Source organism: Miscanthus floridulus, chromosome 2, assembly GCF_019320115.1.
Source record: "Miscanthus floridulus cultivar M001 chromosome 2, ASM1932011v1, whole genome shotgun sequence".
NCBI classification, from domain to species: Eukaryota; Viridiplantae; Streptophyta; class Magnoliopsida; order Poales; family Poaceae; genus Miscanthus; species Miscanthus floridulus.
In genome coordinates this window covers 134718105-134737298 of record NC_089581.1, presented here as the reverse complement: position 1 = coordinate 134737298, position 19194 = coordinate 134718105, and the positions used below count along the sequence as shown (strand labels likewise).

General features: G+C 43.5%; 1 protein-coding gene and 1 pseudogene across 1 annotated transcript; one reads left to right on the top strand and one right to left on the bottom strand.

Moving 5' to 3' along the window:
* Positions 1-8868: 8868 nt before the first annotated feature.
* Positions 8869-9468, top strand: LOC136537110 (uncharacterized). The gene has a single exon (XM_066529188.1). The coding sequence runs from the start codon at positions 8869-8871 to the stop codon at positions 9466-9468; it is 600 nt and encodes a 199-aa protein (XP_066385285.1).
* Positions 9469-11518: 2050 nt separating this feature from the next.
* Positions 11519-18080, bottom strand: LOC136539754 (FACT complex subunit SSRP1-like; annotated as a pseudogene).
* Positions 18081-19194: the final 1114 nt, after the last annotated feature.

The window sequence follows — 19194 nt, the reverse complement described above, 5'->3', positions numbered from 1 at the left end:
GGCTGGAATGGTGGGTCAGTTCGTGGAGACGTGTGGTACTTGTGTGTGCTCCTCTCTACGCTTGTCGCGATCGGTCGAGGGGGAAAGAGGTCTCTTTAATGGCGCGCTAGCTGGATCGCGCAGCTAGCTACCTTAGCTCACGGCGGTTGGAAGACGAAGCTGACGAGTGGGGCCCACCTGGCAGTGATAGGAGTTGCAGGACCTGGTTGTCGGAGAGGGGGAGAGAGGAGCCAGGCAGGGGCAGCAAGGACATTTCACGTGTCTATGCTGACTGGGCACCAGCGTGTCGGGCTGGCGTGGCTTGCCACATGCATAAATGTGGTTAATTAGAAACTTAAACTTCTCTCATCTAATAAAGTTGAAAGTGTCATTTTAAGAATGATAATCGGATGAACGTCAATCTTAATAATGATAAAAATATAAAAGCCCCCGGATCGTCAGCACGGCGGTGGGGCCGTCGTCGAGCTCACCAGGTCGCCAAGGGATCCGGTCGTGAGAGGCATGACCCCCGTCCGATGACCAGCTAGTGGCATGGGCCAAGACACTGGAGTCACTGGTGCAGCTCGGCATGGACGTGGGGTCCATGCCGACACGCGTCCGCGACATGGGCGTCGCTGCCTAGGCACAGCCGCACAGGTGAGTTGTAGTTTTTCCTCTCTCTTTTTTCTCAGTTTTGTGTTTTTATTCAAAACTGAACTAATTAATTTTGGAAAAAGTCTACTTAACCCTCCACCTATCATACTTGGTCTACTTCACCCCCAACTATGAAACCGTCTGTTTTATCCCCTGAACTATCTAAAACTGGCTGTTTTTGTGACAGAACCGCCCAATTTATAGAAGATCAAGTATGGTTGTCCCCGCTAACACGTTGACACACCCATACTTTCACTCATATAAACCCGGTAGTCCGCCGAGTGTCCCGAAAGACCTCGGTAAATCAACATCACAACCAAGATCGCGTGATTAAGCAAATACACATCACATATATCGGGTTGCAGCGGAAATAATATTACAAAGGGGTTAACAAATAATAGTACCAGTTTGGGGTTTCAAAACCGCTTAGTGAAACAACATAGCTTTCAAATGATTACATTAATATAAGTTCCAAATATATTGCTAGCATAGTGACATCATCCGACAAAAGCATATAGATGAGAAGTAAGTATAGAATCACCGAGCCCACCGGTGGTTAGCCACCATCATCAACAGGTCGAGAACATCACCTGCAACAAGGTGGGATAAACCCTGAGTACTCGAATGTACTTAGCCAGACTTACCCGTCGTAAACCAGAAATAAAGTGACACCAAGGATTATGCAAGGCTTTCTTTAGTGGGCTAGCTGACTTATTTGCGAAAAGCATAAGCTATCATGAAGAAACCATTTTAAGTACTTTGCATCATCTTTATTATGACCTATCCATCTAGGTAAGCACCTGTACTATAGCAATCACTTGATTAACCAATAACATCCAGTTACCAATTTAGATTTAGCATATCCCATATCATCCAGATAACCATCATTGTTCCATAATAATTACTACGATGCAGTAACTCGAGTCAAGTGCTCACTATCCAGGAGCGATGGCGATTCGAATCGATTCCTAACCAGCTGGTGATTTATTCCTTACACAAACCTCACTCACTCGCTAAAGTGAGATATTGATCACCGAGTCAACTTTCCAGGAATCTCGAGTTTGCTAGGAACCACATGTACCCGGGGGCCGACCGACTGCACTTTGGTCTTATCATCTCGCCCCCGTGTCCTACCACACCTGCTCTGGCACAGTGCGCTGCGGGCAATCTACTCGGCCCGAAAAATCTCCCAGCTTCGCGGTCGGAAGGTACTTTATCCAGCCAGCTAAATGTAAGGCATGCGTTCAACATGACTCGAGGGCCAACAATGGTCGGTCCTTAATCGACACAGACGGAAACTAACAGCACCCCAGAACCCTGTCTGGTTGCCTCCAACTTTTTCCGTCCGGTCTCTAATTTTCCATCACACATGGTTAATTCCAGGATATCATTCTTTCCATAGCTAAATTCTTCCAGTAACCACCTATAATGTAGGTGACCGGATATCTCCGATCGCTACCGGTCTAAGCAAGGCTAAGCAGTTATTCGATCCTGACCTAACAGGGTAAAAAGGTAATAAGGTAGGCAAGGATAATAATAAATGCATCAACGGTTTCAATCAACTCCTACAACTTAATGCAACAATATATAACTCGTATATAGAAAGAATTGCTTTTATAAAGTAGGAGATTTAGAATGCTCCGGGGCTTGCCTGGGATCCGACACAAGTCAGTTCAGTTAGCTTACACCATCCTGGTGACATCTCAGATCCTAGCACTCGCTTAGTCCTTCCATCTTCAGGACAGATCCATCAAACACCGTCTTCGGGTTTGGCTCCAACATCACATCCTTCACGTGGTTCATCTAGCGTACCTAAATGAGATGCAAGATGCATGTGTATGAATGTGATGAATGGTAACACAAGATGCATCACATAAGCATTCAAGACAACACAAGATTATGTAAGACATAGACACCAATAGCTATTTAACTATCATCACACAACTAACTATAGAGAGCAAGCACATCAAGCATGACACAAGTTTAATAAGGTCACAAGTATCATAACTTGATCATCAACAAAGCCACACTTAGCAATATACAAGCAAACAACTATAATTGGAATCTGTCAATTTCTGGACATGCAAACAGTAGCTACAAAATTTAGCTATAACTAGAGTTACACAAATCCAAATGACTTGCAAGAAGACATTCTGGAAATCTTATGAAATTTTTTACAATTCATATTTAAACCTATCAGCATGATTCCAAAGTTAACAAGGTTAAACAGTCACATTTATCAAGGCTGGTCCAGAAATTCCAGAAAGCTACAATTTCTGAAGACCAACTTAGAACAGTCATAACTCACAAACTACTTGGCCACATGCCATGAAAATTTAACACAAGCTAGTTAGGTGAGTTATCTACAACTTTCTTATTATCATCTTAAGATGATTCTACAGTTAGAAGGGTCAATTAATCCAATAATTGCATCTCTGTCCAAAACATAGACAGAAACTGACATGCCACTTTAAACATCTATAAATGGAGTTATACATATCTAACAAAAGTGATTCTAGACTTTTTAGAAAGCTTAGAAAATTCTAAACAACTTTGTTGTAAACACCTAAAGCTAATTATACTATTAAGAAGGCCCCACAATACCAACAATGAAACCCTGTCTGGGTTTGGGCAGAAACAGACACAGAGATTTAAGCAAGTGTAACTCAAGATCTACTTAACCAAAAATCATGATATTTAACTTTTTGGAAAGCTTAATAAAAGTACTACAACTCATGTATTTTCACCAAGTCATGATTCATAACTTAACTGAGCCAATTAATTCAAACATGCAGAACTGTTCAGAGTAGAAGCAAAGCAATACAGGGCATTTGTTATTTTTATAACTCTTAAACTATAAATCCTAAACTCCTGAAATTCTTACCAGACAACAACAATCACCTTAGTAGCACTCCACAAAATTTTTATATTTATTTGAGCCTAAAAACTATAGTTATGAAAAACACAAGACATGGCAAGTAACAGGAACCTAGCTGCATAGATCTATTTTTACCGCAAAATATTTAAACTAAAACATGCCACATTATAGATCTACTGCATAGAAAATTTCACAAGGATTCCAAAAAGTCCACATTTGTTATTTTAGGATGTTTCTACTAATTAATACGGATTTTCAAAGTGTAGCATTCAAAACTGTAAAAACCAGAGAAAACAAGGAAATTGAAATCTTGCATCGGGGTCCCTGCGGAAAACATAATTAAACGTCAGCGAATCGATCCTTCTTGGCACTATTCACTGGAGTCACAAGTTCTTCACAAAACCCCCTGGAAAAACTCCTATTCATGCGCGGGGTCCTCTTTCTTCTTCCTCAGGACGGCAGCAGGGAGTGGCCGGCCGGCTCGCGGCTCCGGCCGGCTGAGGCAGCGTCGACGGCGGGGAGTGGCGGCGCAGCACCTGGGGGGGCCGAGCGCACTGGTGCAGGACTTAGTCACGGGCCGTGGCGACCTGCAGTGGCCCAGCCACGCACGAGCGGGCGGCCGCGATGGCAAGGCGCGTCGACGGCGGCCCTAAGGCGGTAGCAGCAGGCTGCTACGGGCTAGGAGGAGCGGCGCGCGATGGCGAAGGTGGTGGTGCACGCAGAAGCACGCGAGGGAACACAGGGCGGTGGGGACGCGGTGGCGGCAAGCTCAGCGGCGGCGCCCATGGCGGCCGCGCTCTGGCACTCGCGCGCAGGCTCTGGAGAGCGAGAGGGAGAGGTCAGAGAGAGCCAGAGGGAGTGAGCGGGAGTGGAAGGGGGAGCCTCAGGCGCTCAGTTATGGCGGAACAGTGACGCAGGGGCGAGGATGCACGCGGCAGCAAAGCTCGGCAATGGTGGGGCGCGCTCTGGTGCATGGCCGCCACGAAGTCATTTCATCGAGTACGTGGCGTGCGTTGCTGTGCCCGACTTGGAGTCCGTTTTCGGCATATTCGGTGCAGATTCGGACCTTGGCGCCTATAGAAAAGTTGCTGTCCTCAGAATGCTCTTTGACTTTGATTAAGGGTGCTCGGCCATTAGGCTGTTGAATTAGCATATAATTAGTACTAAACTTGATAGTGTCAGTGATTTGACAGTGACAAGCAAACATCCAAAATTGATGGTCGAAATGAAATGCAACTGGTGCCATCTTTATACATGCTCATCTCCATCATGTACACTCCAACTTTTATCTTTGGACCAAGTTGAGTTGCTTAATGAATTTTGGAGAACGCGGAATGCCAACGTCGTTGCTTAGCGAAACTGACTTAGAATAATTCTAAGTGTTGAAATCAGCAGCAGGTTCCCACTTCGAGCCTCTGTTTGACTTATTTCCAAGTTGATCTAGCTCTTAGTCCAAAAACAAAGTTTGTTCTACATGATATGGACTACAACTTTCATTTAAGGTCCAACCTCAAAACTGGTATAGAACCTGTTGTTCTACTTTGACCAAAGTAGGATCGCGATGAAGCTTAAATTATACTTTTTGATCCATTGGAGCATTTTCTTGGCATTTGCCCAACATGAACCTTTCATGACTTTTGTTGTAGAGTTCATCTAGAGTCATTTTGGCAAGGTTGCAAGGTTTGATTGATGACCTACATTTCCATTCACTTAATAGTGCAATTCAGGCACTTAGTAAAATCATTCCAATAAGGATATAACTTATCATTTCATGTGACTTTTTGATTCCAAACTTCATGAAACTTTTCCAGTGATCCATATAGATGGGTATTGATGTGAGACACATGAAGATATTCCAATAACACCACCCAAGCATATATCTTGAAAAGGAGTCTATAGGCGAGCAAAGGTGCAATATCCAAGTTTAGGTTGGGGCTCGTTTCTATAGGTTTGACCTTGACATCTTCATCATCACTTAATATGTCATGGTTGAGCTTAAACCCATTGCTTAACTAGTGACAAACACCTGGGGTGTTACAGTTTTACCCCCTGGGCGGTTTTTCAGCGGTGTTTTGCTACAGCATCAACGGGTTTGATACAGTAACAGACGGTTTTAGATAGTTCAGGGGATAAAACAGACGGTTTCATAGTTGGGGGGTGAAGTAGACCAAGTATGATAGGTGAGGGGTTAAGTATACTTTTTCTAATTAATTTTTGCTGCTCGGCATGGACAGGCCAAGCAGGTGGTGCAGGAGCTACAGGCTCAGCTCCACGCAGCGGAGGGGACCCTGCACAGGCTAGAGGAGGTGGTGGAGCCCGTGGAGAAGAGTGCGCTTTGAGCTTGGGATATTGCCTGGTTGTCGAGTCACTGTTCATGTTCAGTTGGGTCTTTGAGCTTGTGCTACTGTCTGGTTGGCCGAGTCGGTCACTGTTCATGTTCAGTAGGGTCGGTCACTACTTATGTTCAGTTGGGTGATTTGAACTTGTGCTACTGTCTGGTTGTCCAAGTCGGTCACTATTCATGTTTAGTTGGATGATTTAAATTTGTGCTACTGCCTGGTTGTTCTAATCGGTCACTGTTCATAGATGACTACTAGACTACACTCGTACAATCTTTGCACTGCTGAGATACGCTACGAGAAACCCCTCTTTACCCTTAACAGTAATGCACACGCCCTTGCGCACGTGGGGTATCACTTAACAGAGTATACGTGCGGTAAATAGAAAACATGTCTTGATAATGTTTACGACCGTCTTGTGTTCTTTCCATACAACCTCAAAGACCACTTCAATCATCAGATCGATATTCCACAATTCATTGAGGCCCAACTACAGTTTTGAAAAAAAGTAACATAGATGAGGTCACTATGTAAACCTATCATAGGCCAAACATTGTGCAATAACATGTAAATGCAATATTGGTGGTCCGCGGAACATCTTGTAGTAGATAATCACCCTGTTCGCTTGAACTACTTTTCAGCCAACGAACAGTAAGCATAAGCATAAACCAAATTTTAGCATAAGCGAACAGGACGAATAATCATTACATAAGGTAACAAATGCAGGTGTGTCCAGTAATTTCAAAGCTACACATTCATGTACAATTATCATGTGCTAGATTCATGAATTCAATGAGTCCTTAGAGTTTAATCTATAGTTTTTAAGGCGTCGCCTAGGCGACGACTAGTCGTCCGAGCGGATTTTCAAGCGCGGTGTCGCTGTCGCCGCATCATCCCGGCGTATGGCGTCGCCTTGCGGTTGAAGGCGTCGCCTAGTCGTCCTTCTCGCTGAGGCGGACGCCGCGGACGTAAAAGACGCGGGGAAAGAGCGGCGCCGCGCGCTCGAGCGGGCGGGAAAAGAGCGGCGCGACGCCCTCGCACGGGAAAAGCAGCAGCGCCGCGCCTACACCTCCCGCCAAAGATCCCAATCCCCATCGCGTCTGAGAGAGCGAGAGAGGAGAGGGAAAGGAAGGAGAGAGGAAGAGCGGAGAGGGCGGCGACGCACCTCAAATCCGGCGGCGGTGGCGGCGCAGGCGACTGCCCCGCGCAAGTCCGTCCCAGCCGCGCGAGGCCGCCCATCCGCGCGACTCTGCTCCGCTGCTGACTACTGAGGCCGCCCGTCCCGTCCTCGTGACTCTACTCCGCTGCTGAGGCTGCCCGTCCCGTCTGCGCAAGGCCGCCCGTCCGCGTGACTCTGCTCCGCTGCTGAGGCCGCCTGTCCCAGCCGTGCGAGGCCGCCCGTCTGCGCAAGTCCGACTCTGGCGCCATCCGCTTCTGCTCTGCTCTGCTCCGCGACTCTGCTCTGCTTAATATGTAAGTTCAGCTTGTGTTTTATATACCTCATCTGCTTAATATGTAGCAAGGAGGCAACTCCGCCTGGTGTCAGGCCTTCTGTTTCTGTGAGAACCCTCTTTGCATTTTAGTTGGAACATGGCACACCATTTTCTTGGTATAGCTCCTCATCCTTGGCCCTCCTTTTGCACAAAGTAGAAAAGCGATTCTTCACTGCATTGTCAGTTCTGTTGTAGCCAAACACAAAAATACATAAGCCATAAACCTTAGTTCACAAATCTCATTTTTATCCTTTTTTCAAATTGCAATAAACAACAATCCAATAAGAAAAACACACCATCCAGAGACAACTTTTGCAATTTCAGTCCACTTGTTTCCAAAAACTTTTTGAGCCTGCATAACAGTGACAAGCTGATAAGAATATACAGTTGGACAGTTTAGAAGCTTACAGCAAGGACAAACAATTTTGAAGATAACGGCAAAACAAACTGTACAGGAGGTTTCTAATTCTCATGTGCCGCCACAAAATCTACCAAAATACAAGTGCAGACAAACTAAAGGATTAGAACTGATACCACACAACTGCAATGCATGTCTGAACTTTGCTGCATAGTTGGAATGGATAGCTCACAGGCTCATAGATGAAACCATATGTAGAGTTTGCTAGTTTTTTTATCTGTTGTCTGCTAGTATTTTTTTTAGACTTGCCATTGCCAACTTGCTATTTTTTTTTCTAATGCTAGAATGGCAAGCATAAGTCCACCCGACAATGAGAACTATGATCCTAAGGTAGACAAAGCAAGAAAGGCCAACTCAAATGATCCAGGCTGGAAGTATGGATATTGGGCAAATCTTCAAAAGCTAGATAAGGTGACATGTACTCTTTGTGACATTGAGGTTTCTGAAGGGATAAAAAGGTTGAAGCAGCATCTGGCAGGTGGATATGGAGATGCAAAAATGTGTCCTAAGACCACCACTACCATTAGGAAGGAGATGAGAGATTACTTGGAATCCAATAAGAGGAGGAGGCCATTGTTCAACGAAGAGGATGATGAGCCACCCGAGGAACCAGCAGATGTGGTGGTGGTAGATGCAGTAGCAGCCCCAACAGCTAGAGCTAAATCTGTTCAAGCTGAAGACAGTGCACCTGCAGAATCCCAAGCTTCCAAGGTGCAGCCAAGTTCAGGGACTGCAGCTAAACTAAGACGTGCAAATTATTTATTCAAGGCTACTGCAGCAAGCAATACAAAGGCAAAGCCGAAGGTTAACAAGTCAATTGTTGAGATGCTTCGGAAAACACCTGAAGAACTTGTTGATGAAAGGCGTAAAGGATGTTCTCAGCCAACAATTCTAGCCAAGATAAGGACCAAAGAGGAGAAGCACTATGTGGATCAACAGTGGGCCTTGTGGTTCTATGAGTGTGGTGTGCCATTTAATGCAGCAGCAGCAAGACAATTTGAGATTGCAGTTGAGGCAACTGTACAATTTGGTTCAGGTTACAAGCCTCCTACTCCCTATATGTTAGGTGAACCATTGCTTAAGGATGCTATGAAATAGACCAGTTCTATGAGGGAGGAACATGAGCAGGCCTGGAAGATGTATGGCCGCACACTTATGTCAGACGGCAGGACTGATAAGAGAGGCCGCCATTTGATCAACTTCCTTGTGAACAGCCCTGCAGGGACTTATTTCTTGGAGTCTGTTGATGCATCAAGTGAGGTACATGATGCATTTATGCTTGCTGATTTATTGGAGGCAAAGATTGAGGAGATTGGGAATGACAAGGTGGTTCAAGTTATCACTGATAATGGGGCTAATTACAAGGCAGCTGGTAGAATTCTAATGGAAAGGATTTCTACGTTGTATTGGAACCCATGTGCTGCACATTGCTTGGATCTTATGCTGGAAGAGATAGGGAACTTGAAGGAATTTAAGAAGCCCATTGCAAGAGCCAAACGTGTCACAACTTTCATCTATAGGCATGGGAGAATTCTTAGTTTGATGAGAGAAAAGACAGGGGCTGATCTTGTGAGACCTGCAGCCACTCGATTTGCCACCTCTTTCCTCACTTTAAAAAGTTTGCACAAGCATAGAGATGCTTTGAAGGCTTTATTTGTTAGTGAAGAATGGTTGGGGAACAAATTGGCAAAAACTGCAGCCGGTTAAGAAGTGCACAACACTGTGCTCTCTATGGAATTTTGGAATTCAGTTGAAGATTGCCTTAGAGCTTCAGCACCTATGCTTATTGTTCTTAGGGTGGTTGATGGTGATGAGAGGCCTGCAATGCCAGAGGTTGCAACACTAATGAATCATGCAAAAGAGAAGATCAAGCTCAGCTTTGCTACTGAAAACAAGAAAACCTTGCTCAAGAATATCATTAAGATCATTGAGAAGCGTTGGGTCACACAAATGGACCATCCTTTGTATGGGATTGCACTGTATTTGAACCTAGGAAGATTGCATTCTCTCATACAAGCTAATGATGATGCAACTGTTGGGCAGTTAAGAGACTGTTTTCTTGATGTGCTTGGAAGAATGGTGGAGGATGAAGAAATTAGAAGCAAGATTGATGCTCAATCCTTAGACTATGAAGGCCTTAGAGGAGATGCATTCTCAAACAAAATGGCCAAGCAAAACCTACAGAATTTGAACCCTCGTACGTGTTGTTTTTCTTATAATTTCAGCAGGTTTTAGTATGTGCAATTTAATTCTAGCAAGTAGCCAAGTATACTTTATCTCAAAATGCTAATATATGTTTGTATTTGGCAATATAGTTGATTGGTGGCGTTCATATGGTGGTCGTGCTATTGAGCTTCAAAGGTTTGCTAGACGCATTGTTAGTCTTTGTGCTTCATCCTCTGGTTGTGAGAGAAACTAGAGTACATTTGAGTTTGTGAGTATTGCCAACTTTACTAGTCACTGTTTTCTTCTAATTGATTTGTGCTCACTGCTCAGCTAGCCAATTAATGACACATTTATTTGTTGTTTTCCCATTCTTCTTTCGTAGATGCATACAAAGAAAAGAAATAGGTTGTTGCATAAATGATTAAATGACATTGTGTTTGTTTCCTACAACCGGAAGATGAAGACCAGGTTTCAGTTAAGGCGTGAGAAAAAGGGAAAAAAATTGATCCTTTGGTCATTGAGGAGTTTGATTGTGACAATGAGTGGGCTGACTCCTCCTATGTTCATCCTCAAGGTGCCCGTGGGTGTGACAATGGTGACAATGGTAATGGCCTTACATGGGAACTTGTGGATGAAGCTGTTGGTGCATCAAGCTCGCTGCGAGGCCGCAATCTAGGAATGCCAGCAGCAAGCGTGCAAGAAATGGACAGTCAAGGTTGGCTGAACTTGAAGAAGACTTAGGTTTGGCCAACGAAGAAGAGGAAGAGAAAGATCCACATGACGATGCTGATGTGAGCGATTGTGAGCAGGATCCCAATGGCTCCAATAGTGGCGGCGAAAACATGGAGGGTCCAAACATCCTTGATGAGTTTGATGACAGATATTGACTAGAGTTGGCTGCTAGCAACATATGGCTAGCATATTTCAGATCTGCACTAGTTATATTTGTGACCTGCTTGTAATGTGGCTAACTATGCCACTAAGACTCTTATCTATATTTCTGGAATGTTTGTAATGTGGCTAACTATGCCACTAAGACTCTTATCTGAGTTTATGGGTTGATGAGCTGATGTAATGATGACATATTGATATTTGCTTGTCTTTTGTTGCTAAATTTCCTTGCTGTTGCTAAATTCCTTATTGTATATGCAGCTTGCTGTTTGGGAGAAGAAAAGAGAGTTCAGATCATCAAAAGGTATTTCACTATCCATATTTAATCTGATTACAAAGTATTTCTGTTACATAATTATATTAATGAGTCACACATGTTGAAACTTGTTAGGGATTGTATGGCACATGGAAGAAGGCAACTAAAAACAGGAGGATCACTGCTACATGGGCTCCAGAATTGGCAACAGAAAGGTATGTATAAGTGTATGTTTGTGCTGTCCTATAGAAGGTTAGAGTATGTGTATGGCGTCGCCTCGCTGCGCGCCTAACTCGCCTAGGCGTCTGAAAGGGGGTCGGGTGCTACACCTCGCCTTACCGCCTTAAAAACTATGGTTTAATCCCGTACAAATCCAACCCATTGGTATTCGATCAAACACCTTGGCCACAATAGTGATGACGTCCATTAAACTGGCTCTAGATCTCGTACAATCAGCCTGTTCGCTTGTTGATTTTAGCCAGCCCAAACCAGCCAGCCAACAGTGTTTTCCTCTCACAACAAACCAGCACCAGCCAGCCCAAACCAGCCCAAAAACCAACCAGCAAACAAGCCGAATCTTTGCGCCGAGCGCAGCTGCCTTAATAATAAATGCCAGAGACAAAATAGTGCCGGCAGCCTAGGGCGTAGGCACACGCATGCTAGCAATTTCACCCGATGGCAAACAGTTGCCGATGTCATAGCTTCACCACGATAGACAGCGTATTCTTTTTCATCACGTTTCTTGTCGACCTGGGCCTGCTGGATGTAAGGCTGCTTCTCTTTGCCTGCTCATGACAAAAAAAACCGTGAGCACACAGCTTTTGTTTTAGCTGTAAACATGATGACAAAACTTTAAAACTTCTGTTCAACATCAGATAGTGGTTACTACTATGTGTGTAGTAAGTTTCTAGTGAGGGAATGTTTCTGCTCTACCCTCAGTGACAAAATATCTTATGGCCAAAGAATTTACATGTAATAAAGTAACCTGCTATGTTGCTCAGTTGTGTCATCCTTGACAAAAGTTATGTTCTACCAAATATGCTGGGAATTATTAGTTGAAGGAACTTACTCCTCGCTCAGCCATTGCGAAATACAAGAATGGCGCCGTTGCTCTTTTGGGAGCATTAGGATCTTTTTTCTTCTTTGCCTTTTTCTTCTCTTGTCCTTCGTCATCCCTGCCCTTAGGCTTCCTTTTCTGAACTGGCTTTGAACTGCTTTGCTTCCTTCTTGGATGGTTTCTGTTGAGAAGAACAACTGCACGTTACATCATGGCTTCAGGCTTGCTACAGGCCTACAACAACAATAAATTTAAAAATACCTCTTTTTCACCACCCCTATTACTAGCATCTGATTCCTCATCACCTGAGTCATCAGTAGGAGATCCATTATCATCCTTATCCGCAACAAAATCTTCATCCTAACATGATGAAAAATAACAAGTATACAGAAGGGCTCAGTAATAAGATTAACAAGGCAGCATCAAGCAACATAACAACAAGGCACCATACCTCTTCATCACTTTCCTCATCCCCAGCCTGATTTTTAATACGATCTAGATATGGATCAACAGCATCATCATCAGTGTCTCGTAGAACAACTGTAACTACACCGCTTGCACCTTGACCATCTCCTCCAAGGTTCGTTATTTTAATGGTCTTTCCACTAAAAAGAATGTCAAAAATAAGGGAAGGCAAACTTAAGTTTCTGTATAACATGAAAGATGGTGAAGGCAATAAAAGGGACATACTTGATGAAGTTGAAGAGGTTGTGGTATTCATTCCTTTAAATATTTCTGAAGAGATGCTCTTGGTCATTTTTCAGTTTGACAATGAGGTCAAAATAGTGAGATGATATACTGGCACCCCCAGCACCATGACGTTCAAATTCAACAAAATCTGCATTGAGAATGTAATAAACAGCAGTTACCATGAATGGACACAGAGTTTCCACCACAAATATAAACTGATACCTCCTCAAGAAGAATGAGTGTAGGTGGCCTTGGCAGGAAGAAGAAACCCTTTTCAAGTGGATACAACAGTCCATCGCTTTGAGTGATGACTTAACTGCATATCCATCTTGGCAACTTCTGAAAGAACCTGGCCTTGTGACTTTAGCACCAGATAGACCACGAAGGACTTTGGTAAATACCTCATGTCTTAGACCCTATGGATATATTGAGAACAGCATAAGAAAAGGAATAATTTAGCAAAGTGTAGTTACCAGCAAGCATCGATTGCATACTTTTTTTTTTAAAAAAAAAGGACATGAGAATCACTTCATCATCATACTTGCATACATCAGCATACATTATCTTTAAAAAAATAAAGAAGGTGAAAAGCGATGGAGCCTTAATTGGCCATTAAGAGCAAAAAAATAGCCGCCTAGTAAATTACCACCAAAAGCATGCAACATTGTATAAAATCAGCACATGTATTGACTTAAGAGCACATAAATTCAGACTATGAATGTTCAATCTTTTTTGTACAAATATAGCAGAACATACTACAACCATCCCCCCAAAACCCCAATGTATCTAAATCCTAAAATACTATGGTTTAGCCTTCTGCAAGGAGAGGCAGAACATTACAAATTATCCCGATTGACACTGTCTCTCGTAATGCCCAACAAATTCAGATCATGAACTGCATGGATGGGCATGAAAAAAACATTTGGAATAATTAGTCTTAAGTTCCTCAATGTACATCTATTTTAATATTAGAAGTCCTAGTAAATTAGATCAACTATCTCAGTATGGAGAGTAGTAGGTGTTAAAATAGATAGGTTTTCATCAGGAGATACATTATCATCCTTATCCGCAACAAAATCTTCATCCTAACATGATGAAAAATAACATGTATACAGAAGGGCTCCGTAATAAGATTAACAAGGCAGCATCAAGCAACATAACAACAAGGCACCATACCTCTTCATCACTTTCATCATCCCGTGTAGCTTCCAAGCTCTCATTTTTTTTCATGGTCTCTTCGATCTGTTTAGCTAAAGCTACATCCTTCTTAGCCACAATGCTTGTAACTTTACCTGCATTAGGACCATGAGAATGCGTGATTAGACATAGGAAACATGCAAATCTGTAACTGCTGCCTGTCCGAACTCTGAAGATCACCCCGGTACAGACTACTGTGTGTGCATCTACACAAGTGGCAAACCTATATAGACACAAAATCAGATCACCTTTTGTTTCAGAAAAGCCAAAGATTCAAACTCCCTCTATCCTATCCCTTTTCTAAGGTAGGCAAAGTGTAATACTGTTCAGTTTAGTATTGTATTTTTGTATTCCTGTTAATGAAAGAACAGCAAGGTCTCCCTGCGATGAAGATACTGAGATGGACAGATTGGTAGCCTAAGGTAGCGTTTGGTTGCTTGGATCAAATCGTGTATGTACAGGTGCATCCTGGATATTCACGTGGGGCCCACCTGTCTCAGTGTTTGGTAGCCGGATTGAACAATTCCATACAAGACCGAAACATCCAGATGCTAAGAATATACTTTCTAGATGCTGTACAAGCCTGTGCGCTGAAAAAGACCGAAAGGAGGAGCCTCTCGCACAATCGCACTCACATCTCGCCTCCCACCCATTCCGTGTCCTCTGTGACTCGCGGTCTTGCACGTGCCTCTGGAGTCGGGCCGCAGAGGCTGCTGCTGGCGGCCCTTGGTGGTCCTCTGCCGTCGGTGTCTCCAGGGAATAAAAAATCATTAGTACAGATCTCTTATTGGCCTTTTTATTTTCTTCTATAGGTACACGGCTTCTTCTGAGAATAAAAAGTCATTTACTGGGAAGTAACAAAATTAAACATTCAAGAACCAAGTCATGTTTTTATTTCCTGTCTGTCCAAATATGTGGTACATATGTAAATGGATGGACCCATACAACCAACCAGACATGATCTTGTACTGAATCATATCATTCCATACAACCATCCAAATAAAAATCATGTACCATCCTGTACAGATCCTGTACAGGTAACCAAACAATCAACACGTACCATCTCATCCTGACTTGTCTCATTCGTAACCCATCTATCCAGGACGATCCATCCTATTCATCTATGTACGCCTAACCAAACACTACCTAAGTTCCAATGATGGAGGCTAGTTTCAGGTTTGTAATGAGACCATAATAAAATGGAGGCTAGTTTCAGGTTTGTAACGAGACCATAATAAAATATAAGAGATAATATGCACAGAATGTAACAAGATTAGCAAGGTAACAATAAAGGGCAAGTACATATGTTCAGTTACAGCTAAGAATTGTTTATACCTTTGGCTCCCATGCGTGCAGTTCTCCCGGTTCTGTGAAGGTAATCAATCTAAAAACACAAGAACCACCACAAAGACTGCATAAAAATCAGTGTGCTGGGAGTAAATGCAAACACAGAGACCATACAAGCCATGTTGGAGCCTAACCTGTTGCGTAGAGGGTATGAGTGAGAGGTGGACGGACGTGGCTTGAACGCCTGGCGGCGAGGCGGCGGCGCCGTGCTCGGCGCCGGTTGCTAGGGCAGTGGAACGAGAGAACACGAGGGCAAGGGTGCCAGGGAGCAAGAGAGAGATTAACTCTAATCTCTGGCTACCTTTTCATTAAACAAATGTTTAGGCCTTATAGGCAAATCCAAACACACTGCTAACAAACTCCTGAAAACACTCAAGTGATCTAACAAACCAAAATGATCTAACAACCCAACTAAACGGATCCTGAAAAGGTGGCGCCGAGTCCCGTGGTGATCGCGCCCGGCGCGCTGTGGTAATCGCGCCCAGCTCGCCTTCGCTCGTCGCGCGCGCACCTTCTAGCCACGGCTGCGCTTCCTTCTCTGATAGGTCTGGCCCACCATAATAGGCCATGCAACATACCGAATTCGATGGGAAGCCAAACATGATGACATGGTCAACATCCAGGTCTAGACCTCTAGCTGCCAGATCAGTGCATACTAATGTTGGGCAATCCCCCTCTTCATTGCGAAACTTGTTTTCTTTCAAAAAAAAAAAAGTGAAACTTGTTCAGGTTCTCAACTCTACGTTAGATTATCGGATCTCATAAACATGAAGGAAGTCATATATCATTTAATACATAAAAAGAAAAAAACAGAGTAAAGAATATAACAAACCTCTCTTCAGCCAGAACCTCTCCATGATAGTTAACAGTGGACATCTGATTTTCAGTTAGAAAATGGTCCACTACACGGCTTGAATTTAGAGTATTACAGAACACCATAACTTTGTTTCCCTTCGCCAAGCTTGGCTCAAGAACCTATATGAAACAAAGTTCTTTGTTATCTCACAATTAGATATTCTAGAACAGATGCATATTGCAATTCTCCCTTTGGCTCCAAGCCTCCGACTATGCACATTCAATATTGAAATCCACATCAGACAAAATACAACTTCATTAATGCTTGTGGCAAGCAAAGAATGACTGATATAACCACCCCAAACACACAAACTAGCCACAAACCAATGACGTTTTGAAAAAAGATTATTCCATTAATTGAATTCAAGATGCAATAATGCGGTTATATTTTATTCATACTTCACATTTTTGCAATTGTCATTTGGAAATTTGGAAACATGAATCCATCTAACATAGCTACATTACTGTACTGTCAAAAAAAATATAACAACGTGTAGAATGCATATATAAAACCAGTTTTGAGGTTTTTTTTATACAATTGTCAAGTTCTAAACTAGAGTGTATGGAAAGACAGATATATGTGCACAGGAGGGAGGAGAAATAAGAGTTTCCACAACCTGCAGAAGAGCCTCAAGTTTGTTTTCTGCCCCAGAAAGTTTGATAAAGTCATGCCAGGCTGTTGCAACTCTCTTCTGAAATGATGATGTCCGCAAATGGACAATACATTCAAATTCCTCATCAACCAACTTTTGCACAGCCTGCAATAAAAGAGTAGGAAGAAAGGGGTCCAAATGTTGGATTGATCTTAGGCTGGGTCAACAGAGTATTACGGGGCTTAACAGACACATAATGGCCCTGATGGGGGGCACCTCTAACTGATTAAAATGGCCTGATCCGAGGACCGACCCGCACTATAAAACTAGAGAGGTCACGTTAAGATGACTCTCTCCTCTCCCTCCAACCTACCGATTTAGGATAGTGTGGGCTCGGCTTGAAGACCAGAGACCAGCCGCCGGCCACCTCTGTGCCAGCGTCCTTGTCACCGACGCCCACTGGACAAGGAGATCTACCTACGCCTGCATCACGCAAGCTCGTGGACTTCTGCAGCCCTCTGGGCATCTTCCATCTACATGTTGGTGTAAATCTAAGTGTGATTAAGTGTTACTCTTAAGTACTAGGTGCTCTAATGGGAGCTAGGCGATTCTCAAATCCAGTCTAAGGTTAATTAGTTCTAACCAAAGTTTAATAAGTTGAATCAAGATCCGGGATTCACTTAAGCATTCAAGAGGAAAACGGTGAAAATAAGTCGATTTTCAAACCATAAGCCTCGAGTTTCAAACCCTACGCCTCAGTTCATACTCAAAACCGAAAGCATAGATGCAAAATTACCCCAAAGTTCATCCCCAAATAAGATCCCTAACCCTAAGATAAGATCATAAGATCCGAAAGCATACAAAATTCCCCTAAGTTCGTCCCAAATAAGATCCCTAACCCTAAGACTAAGCAAAGTAGTTTCCACTCAACAAAGGGCGACGACGACCTCGCCTTGGCCCTCGAGGCCCTGCGCGAGCTCGTCGCAGCCGCATCAGGAAGCCGCGCCGCCGCCTTGTATCTCCCCTTTGCGCGCGCGGGGTCTTCAGTTTAGGGCGCCGACCGTGAAGCTGCTCGACGTGGCCCCGCGGCGGCGCCACCACCTCGCCGTTCGCCGCTTAAGGGAGCCGCGGCGCCGCCGGATCTTCTCCTGTGCTCGCGCGCCTCCGGCAAACGGCGCCGACCCAGAGGCCGCTCGACGGTGCCGCGTGCGGCCGCACGCGTGCGCCGGCGAGGGGCCCCGAGGCGGCGCCATCTCTTCCGAGCTCGTCTTCGGCGTCGTCGCTGCGGCGGCTGTGGCAGAAAGGTCGGAGCCTCGGGGGAGAAAGGAAAAAATGATCGGATGGGGGAGAATGTTGAATTGTTGATCGTCCGATCACATCCTGCGGCCACGATAGCTCGCGGCTCAGCTGGGCCGGCGGTGAAGAAAGCCCGTGGGCACATTCCTGGCCCAGGCCTAGTAGGTTGTGATCCATGCGAATGAAGAAGGTAAGAAAAGGGCCCAAAGAATAAGTCGGACCAAATAAGCTAAATATTTTTCAGTGCTATTTCAATAAGTTTTTCCATTTCATTACTGCACTGTTAAAGATTAAGCGTTAGCAAATATTTATAAGTTAATTCCGCTATGAAAATTAAGATACCTTCTCCGGTTAGATTGGAACCAATGGAAAACTTTAATCTGAGAATTGTTCATTTTAAGTCTATTAGTGATTAAGAATAATTTATAGTTAATATATAAGGCTAAGACTAAGGTTAATATATTTTTTCAGTACTTTCCTTTTAGCACTGTTCATAAGTATAAGTAAATAAGTTTTATCTCCTAGGAATAATGTACTATTCCTGCAAAAAGTCTAAGTTCTTTTCTCGGATAAAGTTGGAATATTTAAACTAAGCTTAATAATGGGCTATATTAAGTTATGAAAGAAGATACATAAGTATGATTATTTCCCTATCTCTAAATTATTAGTTTTGTCCTTCATAATTAAAATGTCTATAATTAAGTTTTGGATTTTAATTAAGTGGCTTTCATAGTTGTATTGTGACCAAAGTTGTTTATGGCTATTGAAGTCACGATTTCATTGCCCTCTAATGTGAGGGAATGTTTCCATATTTGCCAAATTAACACAAGTGTCATCCTCTTGACCAACTTGCGCTAATCCCGACCGACATGCATGGACCCCAGGAGAATGCCATCCGCATCTCCTCTTCAGGATCTTTTTACGATTGAATGACACAAAACCCTACAAAATGACAAACCAATACAAAGCATTAATATTATGTCATCACACTTGAAAATTCAACTTAGTTGAAGCGACGTATTTGGTAACAACTAACAACGGAATGATATTACACAATATTTAATAATTATTCCATTATGGCTATT